This window comes from Eleginops maclovinus, chromosome 16 (genome assembly GCF_036324505.1).
Source record: "Eleginops maclovinus isolate JMC-PN-2008 ecotype Puerto Natales chromosome 16, JC_Emac_rtc_rv5, whole genome shotgun sequence".
Taxonomy (NCBI): Eukaryota; Metazoa; Chordata; class Actinopteri; order Perciformes; family Eleginopidae; genus Eleginops; species Eleginops maclovinus.
In genome coordinates, this window is record NC_086364.1 from 14,874,695 (window position 1) to 14,898,509 (window position 23,815).

General features: G+C 42.8%; 4 protein-coding genes across 10 annotated transcripts in view; 2 read left to right on the forward strand and 2 right to left on the reverse strand.

The window, feature by feature from the left end:
- The window catches only part of crebbpb (CREB binding protein b), a 36,300-nt gene extending 32,843 nt beyond the window's left edge, over window positions 1-3,457 (forward strand). For all 6 annotated transcript variants that reach the window (XM_063903789.1, XM_063903791.1, XM_063903792.1 and 3 more), the window contains exon 31: window positions 68-3,457. In XM_063903789.1, coding sequence (XP_063759859.1) covers window positions 68-2,467 — 2,400 coding nt within the window. In that variant the 3' untranslated portion in view covers window positions 2,468-3,457. The remainder of the gene's footprint in view (window positions 1-67) is intronic.
- A 680-nt stretch (window positions 3,458-4,137) lies between these two features.
- On the forward strand, window positions 4,138-12,445 carry trap1 (TNF receptor-associated protein 1). Its single transcript, XM_063904318.1, has 18 exons — window positions 4,138-4,310; window positions 5,133-5,303; window positions 5,411-5,493; window positions 5,600-5,740; window positions 6,917-6,988; window positions 7,096-7,256; window positions 7,488-7,597; window positions 7,672-7,745; window positions 8,285-8,440; window positions 8,539-8,659; window positions 8,765-8,834; window positions 9,111-9,258; window positions 9,342-9,527; window positions 10,124-10,262; window positions 10,360-10,445; window positions 10,593-10,738; window positions 10,852-10,924; window positions 11,657-12,445. The coding sequence occupies exons 1-18, from the start codon at window positions 4,193-4,195 to the stop codon at window positions 11,756-11,758; spliced, it is 2,157 nt and encodes a 718-aa protein (XP_063760388.1). The 5' UTR covers window positions 4,138-4,192; the 3' UTR covers window positions 11,759-12,445.
- Window positions 12,446-12,523: 78 nt separating this feature from the next.
- LOC134878346 (MAPK regulated corepressor interacting protein 2-like) lies at window positions 12,524-17,753 on the reverse strand. 2 transcript variants are annotated; one of them, XM_063904319.1, is made up of 6 exons: window positions 17,483-17,753; window positions 17,217-17,368; window positions 17,040-17,109; window positions 16,421-16,560; window positions 14,836-14,922; window positions 12,524-12,921 (listed from the first exon to the last, which is right to left on the reverse strand). In XM_063904319.1, the coding sequence occupies exons 1-6, from the start codon at window positions 17,578-17,580 to the stop codon at window positions 12,866-12,868; spliced, it is 603 nt and encodes a 200-aa protein (XP_063760389.1). In that variant the 5' UTR covers window positions 17,581-17,753; the 3' UTR covers window positions 12,524-12,865. The 2 variants fall into 2 exon arrangements, with proteins under 2 accessions (XP_063760389.1, XP_063760390.1); XM_063904320.1 differs by having other exon boundaries at window positions 17,217-17,753.
- A 1,896-nt stretch (window positions 17,754-19,649) lies between these two features.
- LOC134878559 (glycerophosphodiester phosphodiesterase 1-like) lies at window positions 19,650-23,689 on the reverse strand. The gene is made up of 6 exons (XM_063904665.1): window positions 23,393-23,689; window positions 21,732-21,907; window positions 21,332-21,437; window positions 20,969-21,061; window positions 20,446-20,657; window positions 19,650-19,797 (listed from the first exon to the last, which is right to left on the reverse strand). Exons 1-6 carry the CDS (start codon window positions 23,651-23,653, stop codon window positions 19,650-19,652), a joined length of 996 nt encoding a protein of 331 aa, XP_063760735.1. The 5' UTR covers window positions 23,654-23,689.
- Between the last annotated feature and the right edge of the window lie 126 nt (window positions 23,690-23,815).

A 23,815-nucleotide genomic window follows, 5' to 3' on the forward strand; every position in this document is an offset into this window, starting at 1 on the left:
AATCTCAGTTTTGAATGAAACGTAAAACTTAACATAAAATTGATGTGGTCTCCTTACAATCCATCAGGACTACGACCTATGCATCAACTGCTACAACATTAAGGGCCACGAGCACCAGATGGTGAAGTGGGGTCTAGGTCTGGACGACGACAGCAACGGTCAGGGTGGAGAGGCCTCCAAGAGCCCTCAGGAGAGCCGTCGCCTCAGCATCCAGCGCTGCATCCAGTCCCTGGTCCATGCCTGCCAGTGCCGCAACGCCAACTGCTCGCTTCCGTCATGCCAGAAGATGAAGAGAGTGGTTCAACACACCAAAGGCTGCAAGCGCAAGACCAACGGTGGCTGCCCTGTGTGCAAACAGCTCATCGCTTTATGTTGTTATCACGCCAAGCACTGTCAGGAGAACAAGTGTCCTGTTCCCTTCTGTCTTAACATCAAGCACAAGCTCCGTCAGCAGCAGCTGCAGCACAGGCTCCAGCAGGCTCATATGATGCGCCGTAGAATGGCCACTATGGCTGGAAGGGGTATGCCAATGCCATCTCCACCTACCTCAGTTGCCCCCGAAACCCCCAACTCTGTGCAGCAGCCTCAGACGCCCCAGCCCATGCCCACACAGTCCCAACAACAGCAGCCACCAAACCCTGCCAATATTGTCCAAGGCTTCCCCAACAACGGCCGCAGCAGCCAGCCCCCAACGCCGGTGCCACAGGGGAAACCAGGGCCTCAGTCATCCCCGCTCCATCAGCAGCAGTCACCTCTGCCTAACATGCCCCACCAACAGCAGCCTCAGCCGCCACCCCCCCCACAACAACAACAACAACAACAGCAGCAGCAACAACAACAACAACAACAACAACAACAACAGCCTCTTCTTGCTGCCCTGAAGGTGGCAAGACAGATCCAGATGGCAGCAAAAGCAAAGCAGCAGCAGCAGCAGCAGCAGCAGCAACAGCAGCAGCAGCAGCAACAACAGCAGCAGCAGAATTATGCCATGAATGGGATGCCCATGAACCACCCACGAATGATGGTGCCCATGCCGGGTCAGATGCAGATGATGCAGGGGCCTCGGGGCCCCCAGGTGATGCAGTCTATGCAGCAGGGCCAGTGGGGTCCGGGGATGCAGAATCCCATGCAGAATCAGCAGGTTCATCAGCCGCAAGTCACTCAACAGGTCACCATGGCACCTCAGCCGGCTCAGGGAACCCCCATGCCCCAGCAGGCCCAGCTCATGCAGAGGCCCATCATGTCCCAACAACAGAGTCTCCAAATGCCTGGAGTCATGACTTCCCAGGTGCCCTCACAGCAGGGCATGACACCACAGCAGCTAGGCATGCCACGTGGGATACCTGGTAACATTGCTCCGAGTGCCCTGCAAGAATTACTGCGCACCCTCAAATCTCCCAGCTCCCCGCAGCAGCAACAGCAGGTCCTCAATATCCTCAAGTCAAACCCCCACCTCATGGCCGCCTTCATTAAACAGAGGACGGCCAAGTACCAGGCCACACAGCCGCAGCAGCAGCAGGCGCAGCTGCAGCAGACTCAGGCCATGCTGGGGTCCCAGGCAGGAATGCAGGCCATGGCAAACCAGGTGCAGAGGCCAGTGATGGCACCTCAGCAGCAGCAGCAGCAGCAGCAGCAGCAGCAGCAGCCTCCTCCTCCGCAGGCAGGGCCCCAGGGTATGGCAACCATGGGTCCCCAAGGCCAGATGATGAATGCTACCCAAAACGGCAATCCCCAAATGTACCGTAGACAGCAGCTGCTCAGGATGCAGCACATGCAGCAGCAGGCGCAGCAGCAGGCGCAGCAGCAGGGAGGCATGCCTCAGGGCCACAGTCAGTTCCCCCAGCAGCAGCCGGGGCCAGCAACATACTCACAGCTCCGTATGCAGCAGCAAATGGCTATGCAAGGAGGTGCGGGGCCCATGGGACAGCTCCCTCCCACGTCTCAAATGGGTCAGCCTGGCATGGGCATGGAGGTTCCGCAGAACATGCTCCAGCATCGACTGCTTCAGCAGCAGCAACAGCAGCAGCAGATGCTCAAGCAGCAGATGGGCTCTCCAGCACAGGCAAACTCGATGAGTCCACAACCTCACATGCTCCAAGGCCAATCCCAGGGAGGAGCTCACTTACCTGGACAGACAATGGCAAACACCCTGGGAAACCAAGTACGTTCCCCAGCCCCAGTGCAATCGCCCCGTCCGCCTTCGCAGCAGCCCCCGCATTCCAGTCCTTCCCCACGGATACAGCCCCAGCCCTCACCTCAGCACGGCGCTCTACACTCCAGCTCTCCCCACCCAAGCCTTGGAGGACCAATGTCGGGGTCCATGGAACAAGGACACATGGGTACACCTGAGCAGAGTGCCATGCTCCCACAACTCAACACGCCAAACAGAGGAGGGTTGAGTAATGACATGGGTATGGTGGGTGACACGACAGGAGACACGCTGGAGAAATTTGTTGAAGGATTGTAGCATTTTTGGACAGAAGAAAGGCCTTGTTCTGTTTTCAGCGGAGACATTTTTGTACTTGCTGATGTAAAAAGCTAAAAGAAATAGAAACAAATGAGTCATACGAGGCCTACAGACTGTGAACTTTCCTAAAACGGGACTGCTTTTTCTTCCAACCCAGAGAGTGATTAAAAAGAAGACAACAAAGAATATATTTTTGGTTCAGACCAGCCATGCAAATATTTGCGATGGTCTTTGTGTTGTTTTAATTTGTTTTTCATTTGTTATGCTCTGGTATTGACATTTTTTAACAAAACTTCTCAAAACAAAAAATATTTCATTTTATTATTCAATTTTTTTTATTTTGTACCTTTGCAAATTAATATCGCATTTGTTTTGAGAAGACTAAAATGATTTGTCTGGGATTTTTTTGCCAGGTTTCACCTCTTGCTCAGTTCTTCTATTCCTTCCTGGCTAATTTATTCTAATATGCCATTTTTCAAAAAGGACTGCCTTTGGGAAAGCCTTAATTTCTTTCCTGTTTGCAGAGTCTATGGGAGATGAACGTAATTGTATAGATCTAAGAAGTATTGCACACCCAAACACAAAAGGCAAGTGTAAGACAAATCTGCATTGAAGCTTGTTAATGTTCACAGGTGCCGGAATGTTCTTTTTACTGGCCTGGGCCCAGTATTTGTCTTGCAAATGTTTAAAAAATGCTTTGTCTCGCTGAGTCAAAAGAAATTCTTATTCGAATCTCTTTTGCCTGGGGTGGGGAATTAACTTGTTTGACTGCTGATTTGTGTTCAGAGGGTTTTGTGCATCATTTTCTCTCTTGCATTAAACTTGAATTGATGATGAACTGTTCTCTAATGTAAATCATGCGGTTGGACAGTACTGTAAATATGCAGAAAATAAGAATGAAATCACTGTACAAACTGGTTCAAATGGCTCATTTCGTACTTATATACCATATTGTTAAATAAACCTGTGTGCCACAGACTCTGCTTTGAATATTTATGTTTGGAAAGAGTGTTGTGTTCAGCATTAGGTTCGCAATTAATTCAGATTTGAATGAACATACATCCACATTATCGATCAAACATTTAGTATGTAAAACACTTGAACAAGTTGAAGTTGAACACCCCCGTCACAATTTCGTGAGGCCCAAGATGATTTACTTTTTACCTTTCAAACTTTTAAAAATGCCAAGCAACTCTGCAAACTTTAATGTAAGCCAAGGAAAACTCATTTAATGTTGATTGATTTGAAAAATGATTCCCAAATTAACAAAATACTGAAAAAGGCAGAAAAATAAACTGCAGTTACAAACTAAATAAATAGTACTTTCAGCTCCAGCTGATATTAACTTGACACATAATTTTACATTTTTTCATTTGATTTATCAGTTGACCACTGTTTGACCTTGAAGGTCAAATTAACTAAAATGAATCAATGGCATAATAAAGGTGGGTACCAAACAAATAGATTTGTTATACATTGATACAGATAAAGTACTAGTGTGTTTTATTCCAATGCATATCAACTACATTAAAATGCACAGTCTATACCTTTTTTTAATTACATTTCTTTTCAGTGTAAAATGTTTAACTTTACATCAGGCAGTATTGTGGACGCCCTAATGACGTCATAACATGGCGCCGCCGCTGGTCCTGCCTTCGCTTCCGTCGTACGGCGTGTGTCCCTCGGTCAGCGGGTCAGTCGTCTTCTTGTCCCTTGTCTGTCAACATGTCTCGTTGCCTCGCGCTGGCCCGGTTCGCCCTCGGTTTCTCGAGGACCAGCTCACGGCTGACGTCATGTGTGCGAGGGCTGAGCAGCGGAGTTACCTCGCGCTCCTTCAGTGGAGGTAAACTATGTTTATGAGCCGAGTTAGCTTCCAGGCTAGTTGATGACAGCTGCAGGATAGGAGCATGCATGTATAAAGTGATGTGAACTCTGCGTCGGATGATGCTTTATTTACCTACCTGCAGTCGAAGAACACGAGCCACTTTTGTACTCCGATAGCTCACTTAGGAGGTACAAAACAACAACATATTACCTAAAACCGAGGGGTTGCTTATAGGACTCAGTTATTACATCATCACATCGCTGTACCTGCAACAGATTGGTGAAGGGATTTGTCTTTCGTAACAAGTCAGTCTAGATACGACAAACTGAGGTAAATAAGAACTAAAATGACAACAGTGAACATTAATATACAACTGTTTCTATCACTTACAAGACACACAATGTCAAATAAAAATGAGTACATACAATGGTAAGGCTACAGGAAAACTGCCAGTAAAGAGAAAGGTTTCCGAAACCTTTGTAATAAGAAAAATGATAACATGTATCCCTAAGTTATTAAAGTGATTGGTTGCTGTTCTCTGATGAAAACATCCTTTGCAAACATGATTCCAGTGTTTTAGTCGGTGCAAAAATACCAATATACTGAATTATGTGATCATTTAAGAGCTCTTCTTAAAGGTTTCTCATACGCTTTTCTGCAAGTAAGAGAGACTATTCTAATTAACGTATGTTATTATTCTCTTCACTTCACTTTCCTGGGTCTTTAGATTGTTATCTAGTGTAGGTATCACATTTCTGATGTAGTGTTAGGTTAGTAAATACATCTAAGGCATCCAAAAAGATCCAAATGTTGATGTCGGCTGACTCCTCCTATCATCAGACCTGCAGGTTGGACAGCAGCGGCGGTGGAGCAGTCGGCCCACAGTGTGGAGCTCCCAGCGGCCCTGCCTCGGCTTCAGCCAGCACTCTTACTACAGCACCCAGGAAGCGGAGAAAGAGCCTGAAGAGGAGCCTCTACACACCATCATCAGCGACACAGAGTCTGTTCAAGGTGCCGTAACAACTGCAGACATGCTTCTCCCTTTAAGTCATTGACAAGCATGAATTGTTAAGATTTAAGATAATCTGAATGTTTTTTTCTCCCCCTGATTCTTGCAGGTGACTTTTCCAAACATGAATTTCAGGCTGAGACGAAAAAACTGCTGGACATTGTTGCCAGGTCCTTGTACTCAGAGAAGGAAGTGAGTAGTATTTTGTGTGTGTGAGAAAGAGAAGTATTCTACAATTTAGCTTGATGGACATTTCAGATATAACCTAAAATTGTACTCCTCTTCCACAACCCACCAGGTGTTCATCAGGGAGCTCATCTCGAACGGCAGTGATGCTCTGGAGAAGCTGCGCCACAAACTGATGACAGCAGGTGGTGAAACTGCACCGATGGAGATCCACCTGCAGACTGACAACGCTAAGGGCACCTTTACCATTCAGGTATATCAATGGCTGTGTAAGATAGGTCTACATGAGCTGTGGTTGATACTTATTGCGCTTTACATTTTAAAAGGTTTGATACGATGGGTTAAGAAGACGTGTTATAACATATTATTACACAACCTAGTTGTATACTCGATTCTGATTGGTCAATTCAGAACATGTCACAGGTTGAACAGTATTACAGACCGCTGTCATGACCGTTGCTAAAGAGGATGAAGAGAGAGAAAGGGAGAGAGGTTAAAAGACTGAGCGCTGGACATCAGAAATCACCAGAAGCAGGCACACAGGAAGTAAACACTAACACGAACACGGTATGGGCTCTGCAGTGTTTAAAGACGTGTTAGTTGATCAGAAACTGTCAATAAAATCATTTCAATTAATATTGGGAGTGGAGTTGTTAGTTTGTTTAGTATCTGACCGTGTAATAAGCGGGATAATGTGCAGCGAGTTACACATTATCCCTCTTATTACACGTACTTCTTTAACAAATACAATAATAGCAAACAAGATTTTACTATTGTCTGTTTTCAGCAACTCCTACTGAAAAAGAAGAATAGAGGATAATTGTTGGACAAAAAAAACGTGTCCAAGCCCTAATCGGAGTATAGATGAGAGCACTCTGTACAGAGGGAGCAAGAGGTAGAAGCTAGAAACCAAAAGCTGGCCCAGAAGACGTCTTAGCACCTGGCTGAAACTGGGAAAGAAGATTGTAGATGAATGAAAAAAAATGCGTGCAGTGGAGGGAGTGGCACTTAGTGTAAAGGGGTCTGATCTTCCTGAAGACAGTTTAGGCTACTGAGTGGCTTTAACCGGTCCCAGCATTGTCCTGGTTCCATCTCAGTCAATGTGGTGGAAAACTCTCAGTATAGTTTAACGAAGCTTTTTGAAACGACTTCAGGGACGCCATTGTGTAGCAACTCTGTTCCCTCCCCTACCACACAGAATGTAACATTTACAAAACGTTTCCCTCTGTCCCCTTTTTAATGTGGTTCATCCGAATGTCCCTGTTTGCAAATGACAGTGGTTACTCAAGTGTGAGCCATGTTCCTACAGTAAAGGCTCAGGTGAACTCTGGTTCCTGGGCTGTTTTTGACATGTACTGCCCCCTGGTGGATGAGTATAAAACACCAGCTACAGTGACTGTAAGTGACTGGGATTCTCTGTACTGTGCAGGACACAGGAGTGGGGATGAACCAAGAGGAGCTGGTGGCCAACCTGGGGACTATCGCCCGCTCCGGTTCAAAGGTGAGTTAAGTGTGTTTATATACAATTAACAACATGTCTATAAATGTCACACTTTTGTTATGATGTAGCCTCCTTAATCTGTCATAATAATCATTCCTTCCCTGTAGGCATTTTTGGATGCCCTGCAGAACCAGGCAGAGGCCAGCAGCACCATTATTGGTCAGTTCGGGGTGGGCTTCTACTCCGCCTTCATGGTAGCCGACTCTGTGGAGGTCTACTCCCGGTCCGCTGAGCCCGACGCACCCGGATATAAGTGGTCCTCTGACGGGTGAGAGGCAGACGAGTGATGGGGACGGCAGCATTTTATATCAACATCATGAGTGGGAATGGAAACGTTCCTCAGGGTTATTGTTTTCTGCTGCAGACCAGAGAATGTATATCTGTCCATCACTGGCCTAAAAACCTACTGTAGAAGTTAAACTAAAACTAGCAATCTGCAAAACAAATGTGGAAAATTAAAACTGTGATCCTGAGACATTCTCTGTCTTGTCTTCTTCAGCTCTGGAGTTTTTGAGATCGCTGAAGCCACCGGTGTTCAACAGGGCACAAAGATCGTGCTGCACTTCAAAGACGACTGCAAAGAGTTTTCCGCTGAGGACCGAGTCAAAGGTAGGAGCTGCTGTGATAAAACACACGAGTGTAGCGTCGATCCATGAGCTAACTAGCTGTCGTATCTCTTTCAGAGGTTGTAACTAAGTACAGCAACTTTGTCAGCTTCCCCATCTTCCTGAACGGGCGGAGGCTCAACACGCTGCAGGTGAGACTCTAATTCTGCTTTTCAATGTGACCAAAGAGCCTTAAAACTCACAGTTTTCATGGTATAAATACAGTGGAGCTCAACCAGTCGAGCTGTTTTTCAGAAGCAATTTCTTTAAAACTAACAAACCCAACTCTGAACTCACTTCATAAAAAGCAACAAAACCTGGGATCTGTCATATTTTCCCAACAACCTCAGCATTAAAAGGTTTTTTACCAGAGGAAATCTGGGTCAGGTGGGCTTTAAAGCAGTTTGTAAACTCTTTAATTTAGGAAATCTCTGACATATTTTGACGTGGCCCTTCTTTCGAAGCTTTATTTAAATATAGGTGAAATTTTACAATAGATTTCTATCACGATGGCAATTGTATTAGGTATAATTGATGAAACAATGCCATTTTTGTGAATGTTAAATGATGCTTGTTTACTCTTCATTTTGCAGTCTGGACTGAGCAGTAGATCTAGAATTAGGTAACATATACTATATTATTTATTATATGTCTGTAATATATGTTGGTTTTGGCCTCTGATTCCCATCAGGCCTTGTGGATGATGGAGCCTAAAGAGATCAGTGACTGGCAGCACGACGAGTTTTACCGCTACGTCGCCCAGGCCTACGATAAGCCCCGCTACACGCTGCACTACAGAGCCGACGCCCCGGTCAACATCCGGAGCATCTTCTATGTTCCTGACGCGGTGAGTGGACTCTTTAAAATCTATTTCAAATGTTTTCCGGCCCCGTGTCAAGACAAACCCTGAAATAATTTCATGAATCGTTATTTTTTTGTCAACAGAAGCCGAGCATGTTTGATGTGAGCAGGGAGATGGGCTCCAGCGTGGCTCTGTTCAGCCGGAAGGTTCTGATCCAGACCAAAGCCACTGACATCCTGCCCAAGTGGCTGCGCTTCCTCCGAGGTCTGCATCGTTGATTTTACTCTTACTCTTTTCTTTAATGTCGATTTTTAGGGAAACAAAAGTGTGTTTCATGTTTCAGCGCTGAGTTTTCCACTGTGTGTGCAGGTGTGGTGGACAGTGAGGACATCCCTCTGAATCTGAGCAGAGAGCTGCTGCAGGAGAGCGCCCTCATCAGGTAGCACACCAGCTTTACACTGATTTTAGCCCATTTTGTTTTTGTTTCAAGACCACTTCATGCCACTGATATAATTATAATATAACAGCATACATGTGCAAGTTCACACTTTCAAAGAGTCTTTTCAGTTCAGTTGGAATGGGAATATTGTTTCTAACATTATGAAATAATCAAAATGAAACCACACCTTTTATCAATCGCTCACTTTCTTTAGGAATATTTACTCAGTTCCTTCCTTGTTCTCCAATATTGATCCATTGATTTATCTGTCTTCAGGAAGCTGCGTGACGTCCTGCAGCAGCGGGTGATCCGCTTCCTGCTGGACCAGAGCAAGAAGGAGCCGGAGAAATACAAGAAGTTCTTTGAGGAGTACGGCTTGTTCATGAGGGAGGGCATCGTCACCACGCAGGAACAAGACGTCAAGGTTGGAAAACTTCCTACAGGTGTGGCCAATGCTTGATAAATCTGGTGTCCGGAACATGATGACCGTGTTTGGCCTCTCTACAGGAGGATATTGCAAAGCTGTTGAGATACGAGTCCTCTGCTCTGCCAGCGGGCGAGCAAACCAACCTGATGGAGTACTCCTCCCGCATGAAGGCCGGCGCTCGTAACATCTACTACCTGTGCGCGCCGAACCGCCATCTAGCAGAGCACTCCCCGTACTACGAGGCCATGAAACAGAAAGACATGGAGGTGAGAGGGCGGAATCAATCATCGGCAGGCACCTGCATAATAAGAAAATGTTCTGTAACACCTTACACATTATCACAGTATCCACACAATCATTGAGCTGTTAATACTCACTTATTTTGTTGTATAATCTTCATTTATGTTCAGCTCTATGTTTCATCCCCACTTACTTGGCTTACTTGGTTCTGAATCAAATAACAAACAATGATAGATTTCATTTATGTAACATTTTACAAAAACTCTAAATTGCTTTGCTTGCAGTGGACCTTTTATCAACTCTGAGGCCTAAAATTGTTTTGTATTTACTGTATTACTTTCCAAATATGTTAATTTATAACACACCAGCTTAAGGTTCAGTCCCAGTTTCCTTATATAAGACATAAAACGATGAAACAAATTCAAAAGTAAAAATGAGTGCAAGCAAAAGTGTATACACACGTAAATAGAATATATTATATATACAACAGCAGAATGTAAAGATAAATTACAGTAAATACAAATTAAATACTGTTAGAAAGGGGGAAAAAAGACCTGATTTTGGGCCTGCCTCCATAAAGCTGAATGTAAACCGCTGCTTCACGCGTCTATGGTGCGTTCAGGTGCTGTTCTGCTACGAGCAGTTTGACGAGCTGACCCTGCTCCACCTCCGGGACTTCGACAAGAAGAAGATGATCTCAGTGGAGACGGACATCGTGGTGGATCACTACAAAGAGGAGAAGTTTGAAGACGTCAAGCCAGGTCCGCTCCCCCTCTCGTCTCTCCAGGTGAAGCAGAAAAGCTGTCTCTCTCACGACTGCAGTCCTGACTCCTGTTTGTTGCTTTCTCTCTCCTGCAGCCTCTGAGCGTCTGACGCAGGAGCAGGCCGACGACCTGATCTCCTGGATGAAGAATGCTTTGGGCCCCCGAGTCACCAACATAAAGGTGCGGATAAGACTACAGTGTGTCGAGGCCTCAAATGTGTTGGATTCAAATCGTCGGGCCAATGTTTTCTCAAGTCAAGACTAATTCAAATTTCATCTGGCCTATAAAATGTCACATTGCATAATACATTTTCTCATCTGCCCTTAGCTCACCCCTCGGCTAGACACCCACCCAGCTATGATCACGGTGCTAGAGATGGGTGCTGCTCGCCACTTCCTCCGCACCCAGCAGCTGGCTCGCACCCCCGAGGAGAGAGCGCAGATTCTGCAGCCCACACTGGAGATCAATGCAGGGTGAGAGAGGGAGACGGGGTGTGTTTGTATGGTGGGATGGTTTTTTTCTACATGGAATAAAGGGTGTGTTTTTCTCCAGCTCTCACTGTCTTGTTCGTCTTACCTTCTCACAGACATGATTTGATCAAGAAGATGCAGGCACTGAAGGAGACGAACTCTGAGCTGGCTGGGCTGCTCCTGGAACAGGTACTATGGCTTACAGCTGCATATCGATAACATGTATTATTTTATTTAATGTGCTGTTTATGTAAACTCAAAACGTCCTCAGTGTTATTCTGCTTCTCTAAATACAGGATATTATATGATTCCACTGCATAAATGGTGTCCCTCCTAGAAGGCCCTGTCTTACAGTTTCTCTTCTAAAGGACAAACCCTCAATAAACACTGCACAGATGATGCACATTTAAGGCCTGACTTTCAAACATCGACCGTAAATGTTTAGTTCTCGACAATAGACAAAAGATATGACAGCGACCACTAGCTGACAGCAATGTTGGTGAAGACAACTGCCATGATCCCAAGCTACCTCTCAAAACTCTTGTTTTTGTCCTGTTGATTGAAAGACCCCCAGTGGCAGAAAATTACACATAGTGCTCTTACTAGCAGAAACCAGTAAATGTGATTTGAATATACCATGAATGAGTTTTCTGTTTAGAAGCAGCAACATAGCGAGTTTACCATGACTGTGTGTTGATGGAAACGCACATTATGCTGAATTTACTGTGTAAGGTGTTAACTACCAGCCTGTATTTGTTTGAGAGCCTATGATTACTTGAGTGGTAGCTTGTATTTTGCGGTAAAATATGCCCACACGGTTTTTTCGGAGACATTTGTCACAATTACAAACTATGGTAGACTCTTTTAAAGGCTTATCAGTGCAGTTTTACACATTTACATCTCTTTATCTACATTCTGCAGATCTATGACAATGCTATGATCACAGCCGGTCTGAACGACGATCCCCGACCGATGATTTCCCGCCTTAACGACCTGCTGACGAAAGCTCTGGAGAAGCACTGAGACAGACATGAACAGTGCAGACTGACTGGGTTTTACGCCTCTGAAGGGCGTACAAGGCTGGATGACTGCAAAAGAGAACCAACAGGACTGTGTTTGTCTGGAGCCTTAAAAACACATCCCTTTTCCCCCTCTAGACTACTTCATTAAACCCTTGTGGAGAGCACATAAAGGCTTTAAAGTGCAGGTGTTGTGAAGATGAACTGAAGGAAGCTTCTCTGTAAATCCCTTGTATGTCTTTATGCCGTGTGCAGAACTATTTCATCAGGCTCAATGTCGTCCACATCTGGTGCAGAGTATGGAAGGAACTCTGATTTCTAGATCTCATTTCAAAATCCTTGAAAATCCGTGAAATACTATGTGTAAAGATAGTGTGCATTAAAGCTTAGAAGTGGTAGGAGACTATTCAAGGCTTAATTATAAATGCAAGACATTGTTACGCAGGTTACACTTAGCTTTCTGTTTTTTATAAGCGCTCAAATTGTTTTGTTCTCCATTTTCTGTTCACTTTGTGGTTTATAAAATGCTATACCTGAATGTGGCAATATTTAATGTAATTAAATATTTTTGAACTGGGTCAAATTAGAATGTTTGTAGATGGTGTGTGTGAGCTGCAGATGTGACTTGTCAGCGGTCAAACATTGGTATTAAAATATCATTGAATCTAATAAAGAAACATTAATTCTGAGAGTTTATGCAGCTGATACTTTCCTGTGTGCGTTACCAATAATGCGACAACAATGCAGTCAAAGATTCCAAATACAGAACTTCTTGAAAACACAACTTTACTGCATTTCAAAGTAACATGACATATGAAGGATGAGAGAAACCTCAACTTCAAGATGTCGCCCTGCAGTGTTCAGTCCGTCGCAGACTGTACATTTAGAGACAGATGGATCGTAGTTAAAAGGCAAGAGTTCAAGTGAAGGGAGTCTGTGGTCTCTATGCAAGCGTCCCAGCGCTGCCAATCCATTTAAACCACATCAGGGCATTTTGACCCTTCACATCTGCCCAGGCGTCCTCTCCTCTGTGAGTTTTCCTGCTTCAGGTCTCACCTCCTGACGGTCCGTCAAGATCAACAAATCCCAGAAGAGTGTCAGGACAGCTTGTCTATATTGGCCAGAAACGCTGGGCCCACCATTCATCCAGATCCAAAGGCACAAAGTCTGGAGAACAAAAACATAAGATTAAATATCGAGAACAGATTAAAACTCTGTTGGCAAAAAAGTAATTACACCCTCAAACATTGCTAAAGGTTTGCTGTCATCTCAAGTCGAGTACAAATTAATATTATACTTCCGCTCATTTATCTTATTTTCTATAATTACTCTATCATGCCAGCACAAATAACATCCACATTTACAAAGCATAATCAAGAGTCATTAACGTGTAGAAATAGAGAACTAGACATGACTTGACACAAGGTGGTTTTATTTTGACAGTTTTTTTCGGAAAATTCATCATAATATTGTTTCTGTATTGACACTAGGGTAGAGGTGCGCCCTCCAGAGGCTAAAGTGAGAAACTGCATCACTGTGTCAAAATCATGGCTAAAAGACTGGTAATTCATGTTATTTTATTACCAGAGTTATGTCTTTATCTTAGAATACTTTATATTACGTGGTATACCTATCAGCTTAAAAACTAATTGAAAGAGTTTTAGCCCCCAAAAAATTGGTGTTTTGATAACTGTAGCCTACATGCTAACTTTGAAATGCAGAACTGCTATCATGCTAGCAACTTCAATATTGTCAAAATATAAATAACAAAAAATAAATTAACTATTGAAAATCAATAACCACTATATTTTTTTTAAGTGTGTCTGAGGATTTATTAAAAGATCGTCCGGTGTCCTCAGCTGGCTTTCTTCCAGCTGAAAGGAACAGAAGCTGTTCTACTTATCTTCATGGGCTGGCTGTCCGAAATAATACTGTCGTAGTATAAGTGGTAAAGTGGACCTGTAGGCTGTTATTGTAAAATATTAAGAAGTCAGCAGTGTTGTGCGTGAACGAGTTCAAAAGAACGCGTTCATTGAACACGCTCATTTTTTCGTGAACGTTGAACTGAACGCAACACATTTTTCAATAAACAACTTGAACGTGAATTAGTTCACATTATGTGTCATGAACGGCAGACATCACTGTAAATGAACGTTGGCATTTGTTTTCCATTGAAAACTGAGTGACATCTGTTTTCTCTTTTGAAACGCAACGAGAGAGAAAGTTCCTCCCTCCTGTAGGTGCCGCTTAAATCATGTATCAACGCAGAAATAGTTTTGGCACTGTATGCGCAATGCATTGCGGGCAACGTAGTGTCCGCCTGAGAATAGTTGAGTTGAATAGTTGAAACGTACTGGCTTCCGCAAGACGTTACCCATGATGAATTGCAGCAGAGCGGCTTACGCATAGCAAGTTAGGACATCGACAACGTCCTTCTCGAATTTGAAACGGCACATTGAATTAAAACATCCATCCAGTGTGAATGCAATTCAAGAGTTTTGCTCATTTCATACACACACATAGGTATATATAATATCATATATATCAAATAATATATTCATATTTCATATTATATATTCTTTATTTAATTGAATGCTAGTAGATTTCATTGCACTAAGTATAGAACTGGTCTATCTTGTCTGTATTGCTACAAGTTTCAGCACCTGTTAAGAAACCCACAATAGCAGTGTTATGAGCAAATGTCTACAATGAACAGTTTCAAAGAACGTAGCCTATAGTGATTTCTAGCTCGTAGTGTGAAAAAAAGTATTTATTTGAATATCTCACGAAAAAAGTGAAATGAACTGAACTTTGAACTAGTTCAGAATTAAAATTGTGAACTTTGAACATGAACTGTTCACTTTGAGCATGTATGAACTGAACTTGAACTAGTTCAGAAAAGCTGTGAACTGGCACAACACTGGAAGTCAGGTATACTTCAAACCAACCTCCTCCAAACACCTGTGTTACACATCCCATAAACCTTGATGCTTATACATAAACATATTTGTTCATGGAGATCATGCAAATGAATTCCCAAAAGACATGAGCCGGGGACGAAGGAAGGCGCAGTGTACTCACTTTTCATGTGTGTACTGGGACTGGTTTCTTTATAGTGGACTGCTCCCTGGGCCTCCTCCAGATCCTGCTGCACTACCTCCTGCCAGGCTGAATACATAAACACTCAGTCAGTACAATAAATAAAAAAGAAATTTATTATTGCACAGAATTCAAAGAAGGGGTGTGGGGGGGGGGGGGGGGGTGCTACTCCTGCAATTAAAAGTCACAAGAAAATCACCAAAAACAAAACTGGAGCAAACAAACATTTGCAACCGACAACAAAGGTTCTACTATAGTAAGAAAACATAACACCTTTGTTCCACTAAAATAAACCCAATTATTGCATTCAGATTATTGCAATATTACACTAGTTATGAATGTATTTTTTTCCCTAGAATAAATGGGATAATTGGATCAAATCCATTAGTTATGCATTCAAAAAAGCAGTCATTATGCAATTAAGGGGTCATTCAATGCAACATGTAAAACTAATGCAACATGTTGAGGCAATATGCTTTGTTTCGTAGACCATTAACCAGGTAATCATTAACCAGGTAATTCATTAATCAAAAATCCTTTTATAAAGCAGATTAATAGATATCTTATCAATACACTATCTTTAGCCTTAACTGTATGAAAAACTACAGAGCCTGTGCATCAGCCAGGGTTTAACGTAATTAAATCAAGGTTATTGTTTTATTGTTCAAATCTAAAACAACCCAGGGTCACATCCAGCTCGTCAAACAAGTAAAGTCCACAAGGGCAACTGCTTTATAGACCGGTCACAGGTTTGTATTTCAAATAATGCAGCATGTGGACTGATCACGTGGTGTGTGTGTGTGTGTGTGTGTGTGTGTGTGTGTGTGTGTGTGTGTGTGTGTGTGTGTGTGTGTGTGTGTGTGTGTGTGTGTGTGGGTGTGTGTGTGTTGATTTTATCTCTGCTAGCTTCCTTTAGGTCATGACTTTCAGAAAGCTTAAAGGGTTAAACGTATCATGTAGAGGTACTTTAAGAAAATAATGAATCAACCCTGAACAGGGGGGGGGGCTCCTTTGTGTCCTTGTCCACTGGAAGACAAGGTTACTGAAGTTGTTTATGAGCTGCTGTGGCGGAGCTTTAACATTAGCAACTAACAGGACACAGAAAGTAGGGGGAGCTGAGCCACACGAAGTCTCCCTGACACTGAATGATTCTGTGAACATTAAACAGAAGTGAGTACACACCAAGACCAAACAAAACCATTCTCCCTGTCAGATGCCTTTTGTTTCCTTTCCTAAAAGCAAACAAGACTCTTCCCCTGAGGCTATGGTGGGGGCTAGTTAGAGCCAAAACATGCTGTTTCCTTCAGCACCAGCGTGGGTCATAGTAGTAGCACATGTGGGTGTGAGAGCATTTTTTCTTCTAGGTGCCTATCATGGCTATCAGTGTCAGAGCAGCTGTGTGGGTGAGGCATGGGAGGGGGGGGGGGGGGTTTAGCATTTCATTTAAACACTTGATAGTAAAACAATGTAATTCACATAACAGCCAATAAGAGGTAGGTGTCTGGATACAGTAAGACAATAACAAATGTTGTCTCATCTTGTATTTCCAGTACAGGCAGTTCCTTACCATTGTAGACAAATTTGACGTTTTCCTCGTGTGCGGGCGTGAAGCTCTCTTCCTGCTGGTTGTCTGCAGGCAGAGTCAGAGCAGGTTGATGGTACTTCTTACCATTTGGCCGGTTGAAAACAATCTTTGGGGCAGGAAGGCTGACAGGTATGAGAAGAAAGACAACACGTCATAATGTAGTTGAAGATATTCAACGCTGCATCAGCATTAGAGAACTTTTCCAAAGTGTCAGCTTTTTCAGCTAAAATCAAACATGGTTGGTTGAGTGGGGGACACAGAGAGAGCAACAGCTGAATCAAGGACCATGTGCCACCTTGACTTCCCACAAGGTCACACACACACACACACACACACACACACACACACACACACACACACACACACACACACACACACACACACACACACACACACACACACACACACACACACACACACACACACACACACACACACACACACACACACACACACACACACACACACACACACACACACACACACACAGGGTGGTTTAGAAGGCATGAAGACTGAGCCTCTGAGAAGCCACAAAGTGAAGGTGTGTGTTATAAATCACTCAGGCTGAAGATCAAACGCCTTTGAAGTGATGTACACTTACTCAGGCATACTCCAGGACGTTTGTTTGTGCTTGAAGTCGTTTACTTTGGTGTCAAGCTGCTGCGTAGGCCCTAGAAAATAAAAATGTACATTTTATATGAAAAGCAAAATACTTGAATACAAGGGAAATGTGTGCTGCATCTCTGAAGGTGTCTACAGTTACAGTTCAGTGTCTTACCTGTCCGTCGCTGGGTGGCCAGTTTGCTGGGACCTCTTGTAATTGTGTACATCCTGCGCAGGAACAGTCGTCTGTACGCGTTGGGTTTGGCACTCTGGAGTAAGAGTCCAGGTGGAGCAGGCGAGGAAAGGCACTTTACTTTCCACCAGGATCTGTCGATGTATAGAAAGTATTTTTGGAGGGTAAAAGTCGCTCCTCTGCTCAGCTGATCCGGGTAAATTTTAACTCAAAAGGTTTTAAGCCAACAAATCCAGGCAGGAGCTTACATGAGACTTCGCAGGACGTTTTGTAATAACCACGCAGAATACACAACCGTGCGCCGTGCTCCTCTATGAATAAATCCAGCTGCCGGGGCGCATCTCATCCAGCGAACCTCCCCTTCACACCTGCCTTCCCCCAGGCCGGACAATAAAACGTAACTCACTTTGGTGCTGAAGTGTCCTGCACCGCCACAATGTCACAACCTGAAACGGCGGCTGTCATTCATAAGACATTGGACGCACTCCGTCAGAGCTCACCACTTCTCTCTGCGTCCTTACACGCCTCCCTCTGCGTTTTAAAGAGACAGTATCCCCGAGATTTAAGACATGTAACACCGACTTTTGACCACAATGTTCAGCCCTTGAGACTTTCATTTGAGCTTTGGGTAATGGGCATTAATGTTAGATCAATTAAATAAACCCCTTGATCTTTAAATTGTTTTATCTCTGATTCGCAAATTGCTTCTTTTTAATGCACGTGTTTTGTCTGCTGTTATGTTTAATTGTGCAAGTAATTCAATTATCAATCTCAAGTTTGACTTTACTAACTACACTTATGTGTTTTTTGGTGTAAATAACACAAAATCGGATGAGTTCAGCGTGTATAATGAGGAAGGGGATTACTAAATATTTCACCTTATAGGCTCTGAGTAAATTGCTTTTGTTTGCCTAAAATAGAGGGGAATAACTCACACCACTGTCATTTTGCTGAAATTAGGACAATCCTGGCCAGGTGACGGGGGAGGGAGGTGTCAAACCCGGCAGCCATGTCAATGGCTCTGCCAGATTTAATAGTTCACCTGACAGGCTGAGAGTAAATTGATTTTGTTTACATTAACTTAAGGGGAATATCTAACACTGGTGTGATTGTTGTGATATTATGACCATCCTGGCCAAAGTTAAAGAAGGGGTGTCAAATCCGGCAGCCATAACACTAGCTCTGACGGATTTAGAAAGCCCCCTTTAACAACTCCTTTATGTTGCCCCATCTGCCCAACGTCTTTGTGTTTACAGTACACACAGGTGGGGTCAGGTGCTGAATGATGCAACCACATACAGTACACTCAACCACGTTTACAATGCAACCGAGCTTTCCTTTATAGCTACTGACTGAATTCATGGAGAGTTAAAATATGGGTTTACAAAGAAGCACTGGCCTTTTAAAAAAGTCTCACATTAACACAATGTAGTATTTAATAAGGCATTTTTGATTTACATTGTGAAGATTTATTCAAGTTTAGCCATGGAGCTCTTTTTAGAATTACATTCTTTACACTGCAGGAAATAAAAGGCAGGGGAAAAGTTGATTTTTTAAAACATGTGAGGAAAAGGGTGTTAATAAAATGTGAGGATGAGGAAAAGGTAAAACAAAAATCCTGATATTCTTTATAATCTATATCTTTAAAAGTGTTTTCAAATGCAAATATATACGTTGCACACTGCATGGCTCCAATTTTCAAATACATAATGCACTGGAGCTGTGGCACCTAATGACAGACACTTTTCTAAATAATCAAGTATCATCATTTCATAATATTAACAACAGATATTCTACAGTTCATTATTAAATAAATATCATGATAGCAAGCAATGATATGGTACCAATATGTCTACTACACTGGTGTCTTTAAAGCCTCTGAAAGGTCAGCCCAGAAGGTAGAAAAGATCTTTAAAGTAGTCTAATCCAAATCCCTGGTCCAGGAGAGCTAGTGGTATTGCTGCTGGTAGTAGGATATAGACAAGGTAGTATACAGCTGAGTTTTGATGTGTCTGTTGATTTAAAGGGAAAACACCTGTATACCAGCTACAGGTAATAACGTTTTCTTACCTCTACAGTCAATCACATTTTATTTCTATCAAGCTGGGGTGGTTGGATTGCCACTATAAAGATAGGTAGCACCAATTTTCACTTACAGTATTTAAGTATGCGTTGGTCTTTAAAAAGAGAAGGGGTAAATGTAATTATTATGGTAATCATGAAGTTGGTTGTCCCACTATGGCATTTCCAACTTATTAGTTCATTAAGAAGATGTAAAAAGTTATCTTTAATAAGTGGAAAACAGTGTGTGTGTGTGTGTGTGTGTGTGTGTGTGTGTGTGTGTGTGTGTGTGTGTGTGTGTGTGTGTGTGTGTGTGTGTGTGTGTGTGTGTGTGTGTGTGTGTGTGTGTGTGTATCAGTAATGAGGATCAAAGTCTTCCAGCAGACTGTCAGTGAGGTAGCCAATCTTCAGCATGTTTTGGTAGAAGTCTTTCTCCACAGCGGTGTTGACAGTCCATCCCACGACTTCCACACCTCGCTCTGCCCAGTACTGAACGTAGTCCCTAAGAGAAAGAAGAAAGGAGAAAAGGCAGAAAATACAGCTCAGTAAATAGGGAACATCCCAAAAGCAGAAAAAGGGTGATGTTCAGTACATAACAGAACCCGTTAAACAAGGCAGTGTCCTCCATTTTAAAAAATCAACACCCAGTTTTTAATCAAACTCTCATCACATCAGAACAATCTTAAATCCTGATTTGAATCTTATTATGTTGCCATTTTATTATTTTAAAGTAACTAAAGGCTACAAGATGTTAATCAGCCTTTGTTTGCAGAGAACACAGAAACATGCCTTTGCTCATTGTTCACTTTAGTCATCTTGTGACCCAGCATACTGATGTAGGATTGCTTTATATTATGATAGCTCTTATAGTTTTGGCAGTATTTTATATTTAGCTGTTTTCATTCATAATTTCCTATATACCTAGTCAGACCCCAAGCTATTGATTTTCTAACTAAGCATTAATGCAGAATCAATCTGTGTTCATTTTTAGATAGGAAAAATATTGCATAGTGAGGCTCATCTTGGCCTTTTAAAGGTTGTATTAATAAAACAAAGATGAGTTTTAACATCTTGTGGGACAATCCTAAACCCCATGATTTGCTTTGTGACTCTGCCTTTTAACTATAAAAACAAATTACATTAAACCTACAGTGAGATGTAGTCTTTCTGCATGAGGATGGCAGAGACACCGCAGAGCTTCCACAGTATGTGGTGGTGGGCCCAATCCAACAAGACGTCCAGAACCCCCGTCCACAGCTGACCTGAGATGGACAGGGACCGAGGGGTGCCATCACCAAAGCGGCTCAGTCTCCAGGGGCAGTGCATGAGAGCTGTGACCACATTGGGGTCAGTCTGACGCATCTATGGGTCAAAGAAGTTTCGAAATGAACACAATACGGTCACAATTAGGAGGAGGGTCTAGCTGTTTTGGTACTTTTGGTCCTCATACTTTTGTTAAATTATGTGTGATGGTTCAGTTTAAATCAGCAACAAACCAGAGAGCCATCTTTACTGCCATTAACAGACAATACTGTATGAGTAATAATCTAAAGAATTATAGTTAAAAAAAGGAAAACACTATTATTCAAATACCTCAGACAACTCCATAAACATTAAAATACCTTTCAAAGTCAATTTGAATGATTTGTGTTAAATACTCATATATTTGTTACCTTGTAGATTACTTTTGGTTCAAAGGAAGAAACAATGCTGCTATTGTAAAGGACAGGAAACTTCTTATACATCTCACGAAGCACTGAAGCAGCCTGGAAAACAGGAAAAAACATCACATTCCCACACAATAATACATTTAGATAATATTATAAAGAGTTAACTGAAATGAGTGCCTTTTAAAAGGATCAACACAAAGGTAAATAAAAGGCAATCCGAGTGGCCTACTTTGCTCGGAGACTGATATAAGTTTAGAATCAGATACCTGCAACTTTTCTGCATTGAGTAGGTCTATAAGCTATTGAGAGCCGCACCATTGGTATAAATATGTAAATCCATATATTTAAGTCTTGTTTTTTCAGTACCTTATCGGGTTGACTTTTGACATTGAAGAAGATGGTGAGCTGGTGTCTGATGGATTCCTCCACTGCCTCCTGCAGAGTTGGGACCTTCTCTATACTGTATTTGTCTCTGGAGAGGAAATAAATAATAACAGGTCCATGATGCAAAGTTGAGGTAAATGTCCAGTAGTGTTGCACTTTCTTGTTTTATGTCTGTTTATATTTCTCCCTTTGTTTTGTCTTTACATTTTGAGAAAATACATTTTCTGAGAGGCAATAAATCACTCATATAAAAACTATATTTCTGCAACTCAAACTTTGCAGTACGAATGTGACACATAAAGTACTCCTTGTTGGACCTGCAGTCCTTCTTTATCTTAGATTTAAATCACACCATTAGAAAAGTATATAATATGCAGCATACCTTAGCCTGTGACGAGCAGCAGCATCTAGTCTCTTAAGTTGGGCCAGCTGCAGTTTGCTAACTGGTCCAGAGCCGTTGGTGGTGCGGTCCACCGTCTCGTCATGCATCAGGACAGGCACTCCCTCTGCTGTGAAGCTCAGGTCCAGCTCTACGCCAGTGGCCCCGTTCCTACTAGCCTAAAGCAGGACATCACAGGCAGAAAAGAACATAAAAAGACGGCTTTGATACTGTAAATTATTGTAGTTTTAGTGATAATTTTTTGTGAATATTCTGCAGTTTTTCATTAAAGAATTAATTACTTTTAAAGATAGAATGGGAGGATGAAACCCTCTTTATTAGTCACATACATGCACACAGCAGAGCACACACAGTGAAATTGGTCCTCTGCATTTAACCCATCCTAGCACTAGGATGGGGAGCTATTGTGGTGGGGAGGGGGGGATTGGAGGTGTCCGGTGCCTTGCTCAAGGGCACCACAGCAGGGCCTAGGAGGTGAACTGGGACCTCTCCAAGTAGCAGTCCACTTTCCATATTTTTTAAGTCTGTTCGGGGACTTGAACCGGCGACCCTACGATTCCCAGTCCAAGCCCCTAATCTATGCTCTGAATTGTTATATTTTGTAAAGATTTGAGACTTTCAATAAAGCAGAATAATAGTATTCACAGAAAATAGAATTGAACACTAAAATTATATAACAAGAATGGCCTCATACTTGTCCATCATGGTAGTAAATCTGCATTCACTTGGTCTTATTTAATCACAAGACATGAAAGCTATCAAAAAATAGATTAGACGTTTCAATAAATTGTTGAATAGGGTTAAATGACATGAGATTATTTGAAAGAAATCTAGACTTTACAGTAAAACAGCGGACTTGAAGGTTACTGAAATGATCTGTTACAATGTTTTTGTAAATTCCATTAATTACACATCAGTAATCAAAAAAAGGTGTGCTACATAAGACATGCAGTATTTTTACTAGGCATAACTGTCACTAATATTTAGGAGTCAGCAAGGAGGTTTTGAAAATAACATTGGTTTTCTGTCATTCAAAAGGTAATTTACCGATTATCTCTAAGTGAGGCCCTGTAATTAAGAGTGAGAGCTCGGATGTGAGGTAACCATCCTCTGCATGTATAGACACTATCACATACTGTATATCCAACCTTAAACTTCACTGTGGTGCATGCAGGACAGTAAATGAGCAAGCAAGCTGACACAGCAACTTCACTAAAAACAGGGAAGTAATACTTGTGTGTAGAAATGAGTGAATTGCATAACTAGTTTTCAAGGGTTTGCTTTGACAGAATTGCAACAAAAAGCACAATGATCTACTGATCTGATAAAAACTGAACGAGGCAGCATTCCCAATCACTCAGAGCAGCATGTGTGGTGCTCTGCTTACATGCTTAAAGGTAAATCACGACATTCAAAGCCTTAGCAGCCCATCAATACATTGTTTAAATGGGATTGACAAATATTAATTGTGGGAATCCTTTGCACTTGCAAAACTATATTGCTACATACTATAATTGGCCTATTATGCAATAGTGTGTTAAATATTTGTAGCCATAATTTCTGTGGCTAGTATGCTACTTTTGCTGTGTTTAACATGCATAGATCTTTATTTCCATCCAAACACAATGACAGATGCATGACACCTCTCTGATCGCTGCCAAGGTGTTCTCCGGAGCGTCGTGGCTGCCTCCGCGGTGCGCCACCACTGAGACGCCGCCTGATGGAGCCCTGGGCCGGAGGACGCGGCCGGCCTGGTCCGCCGGCACCGGAGGAAACCGGAACATCACCATGAAGACGTAGAGGAAAGCGGTGAGGAGAGAAGCCCCCGTGGCGCTCCGCGTCCCCAACACCACGAGCAGAAACAACGCCGAGAAATACACCACCTCATCTCCGATCTGCAGCATCTTAGACGGTATTATGTCACGAACCGTACGTTGAAAGACCCGTTTCTAAAACCGTTGTTCTGCCGGTAGTACTCACATGGTGCAGGCAAGCAGATCACGCACACGCACGCGCGCACAAACACACACAACCGAGAATCAGCAGTTTCACTTATTGATGGTGCA

Excerpts from the sequence above, each read along its gene's own strand:
- trap1 (XM_063904318.1), top strand. The coding sequence starts at position 4,193 with ATGTCTCGTTGCCTCGCGCTGGCCCGGTTCGCCCTCGGTTTCTCGAGG. Across the intron at positions 6,989-7,095 it reads TCGCCCGCTCCGGTTCAAAG|GCATTTTTGGATGCCCTGCA; the intron begins GTGAGTTAAGTG and ends CCTTCCCTGTAG. Across the intron at positions 8,835-9,110 it reads CAGGAGAGCGCCCTCATCAG|GAAGCTGCGTGACGTCCTGC; the intron begins GTAGCACACCAG and ends ATCTGTCTTCAG.
- LOC134878559 (XM_063904665.1), bottom strand. The coding sequence starts at position 23,653 with ATGCTGCAGATCGGAGATGAGGTGGTGTATTTCTCGGCGTTGTTTCTG. Across the intron at positions 21,908-23,392 it reads CCTTGGCAGCGATCAGAGAG|GCTAGTAGGAACGGGGCCAC; the intron begins GTGTCATGCATC and ends GTCCTGCTTTAG. Across the intron at positions 21,062-21,331 it reads TCAAAAGTCAACCCGATAAG|GCTGCTTCAGTGCTTCGTGA; the intron begins GTACTGAAAAAA and ends CCTGTTTTCCAG.
- LOC134878346 (XM_063904319.1), bottom strand. The coding sequence starts at position 17,580 with ATGAGATGCGCCCCGGCAGCTGGATTTATTCATAGAGGAGCACGGCGC. Across the intron at positions 17,369-17,482 it reads AACGTCCTGCGAAGTCTCAT|ATCCTGGTGGAAAGTAAAGT; the intron begins GTAAGCTCCTGC and ends ATACATCGACAG. Across the intron at positions 14,923-16,420 it reads CGTCAAATTTGTCTACAATG|CCTGGCAGGAGGTAGTGCAG; the intron begins GTAAGGAACTGC and ends TTATGTATTCAG.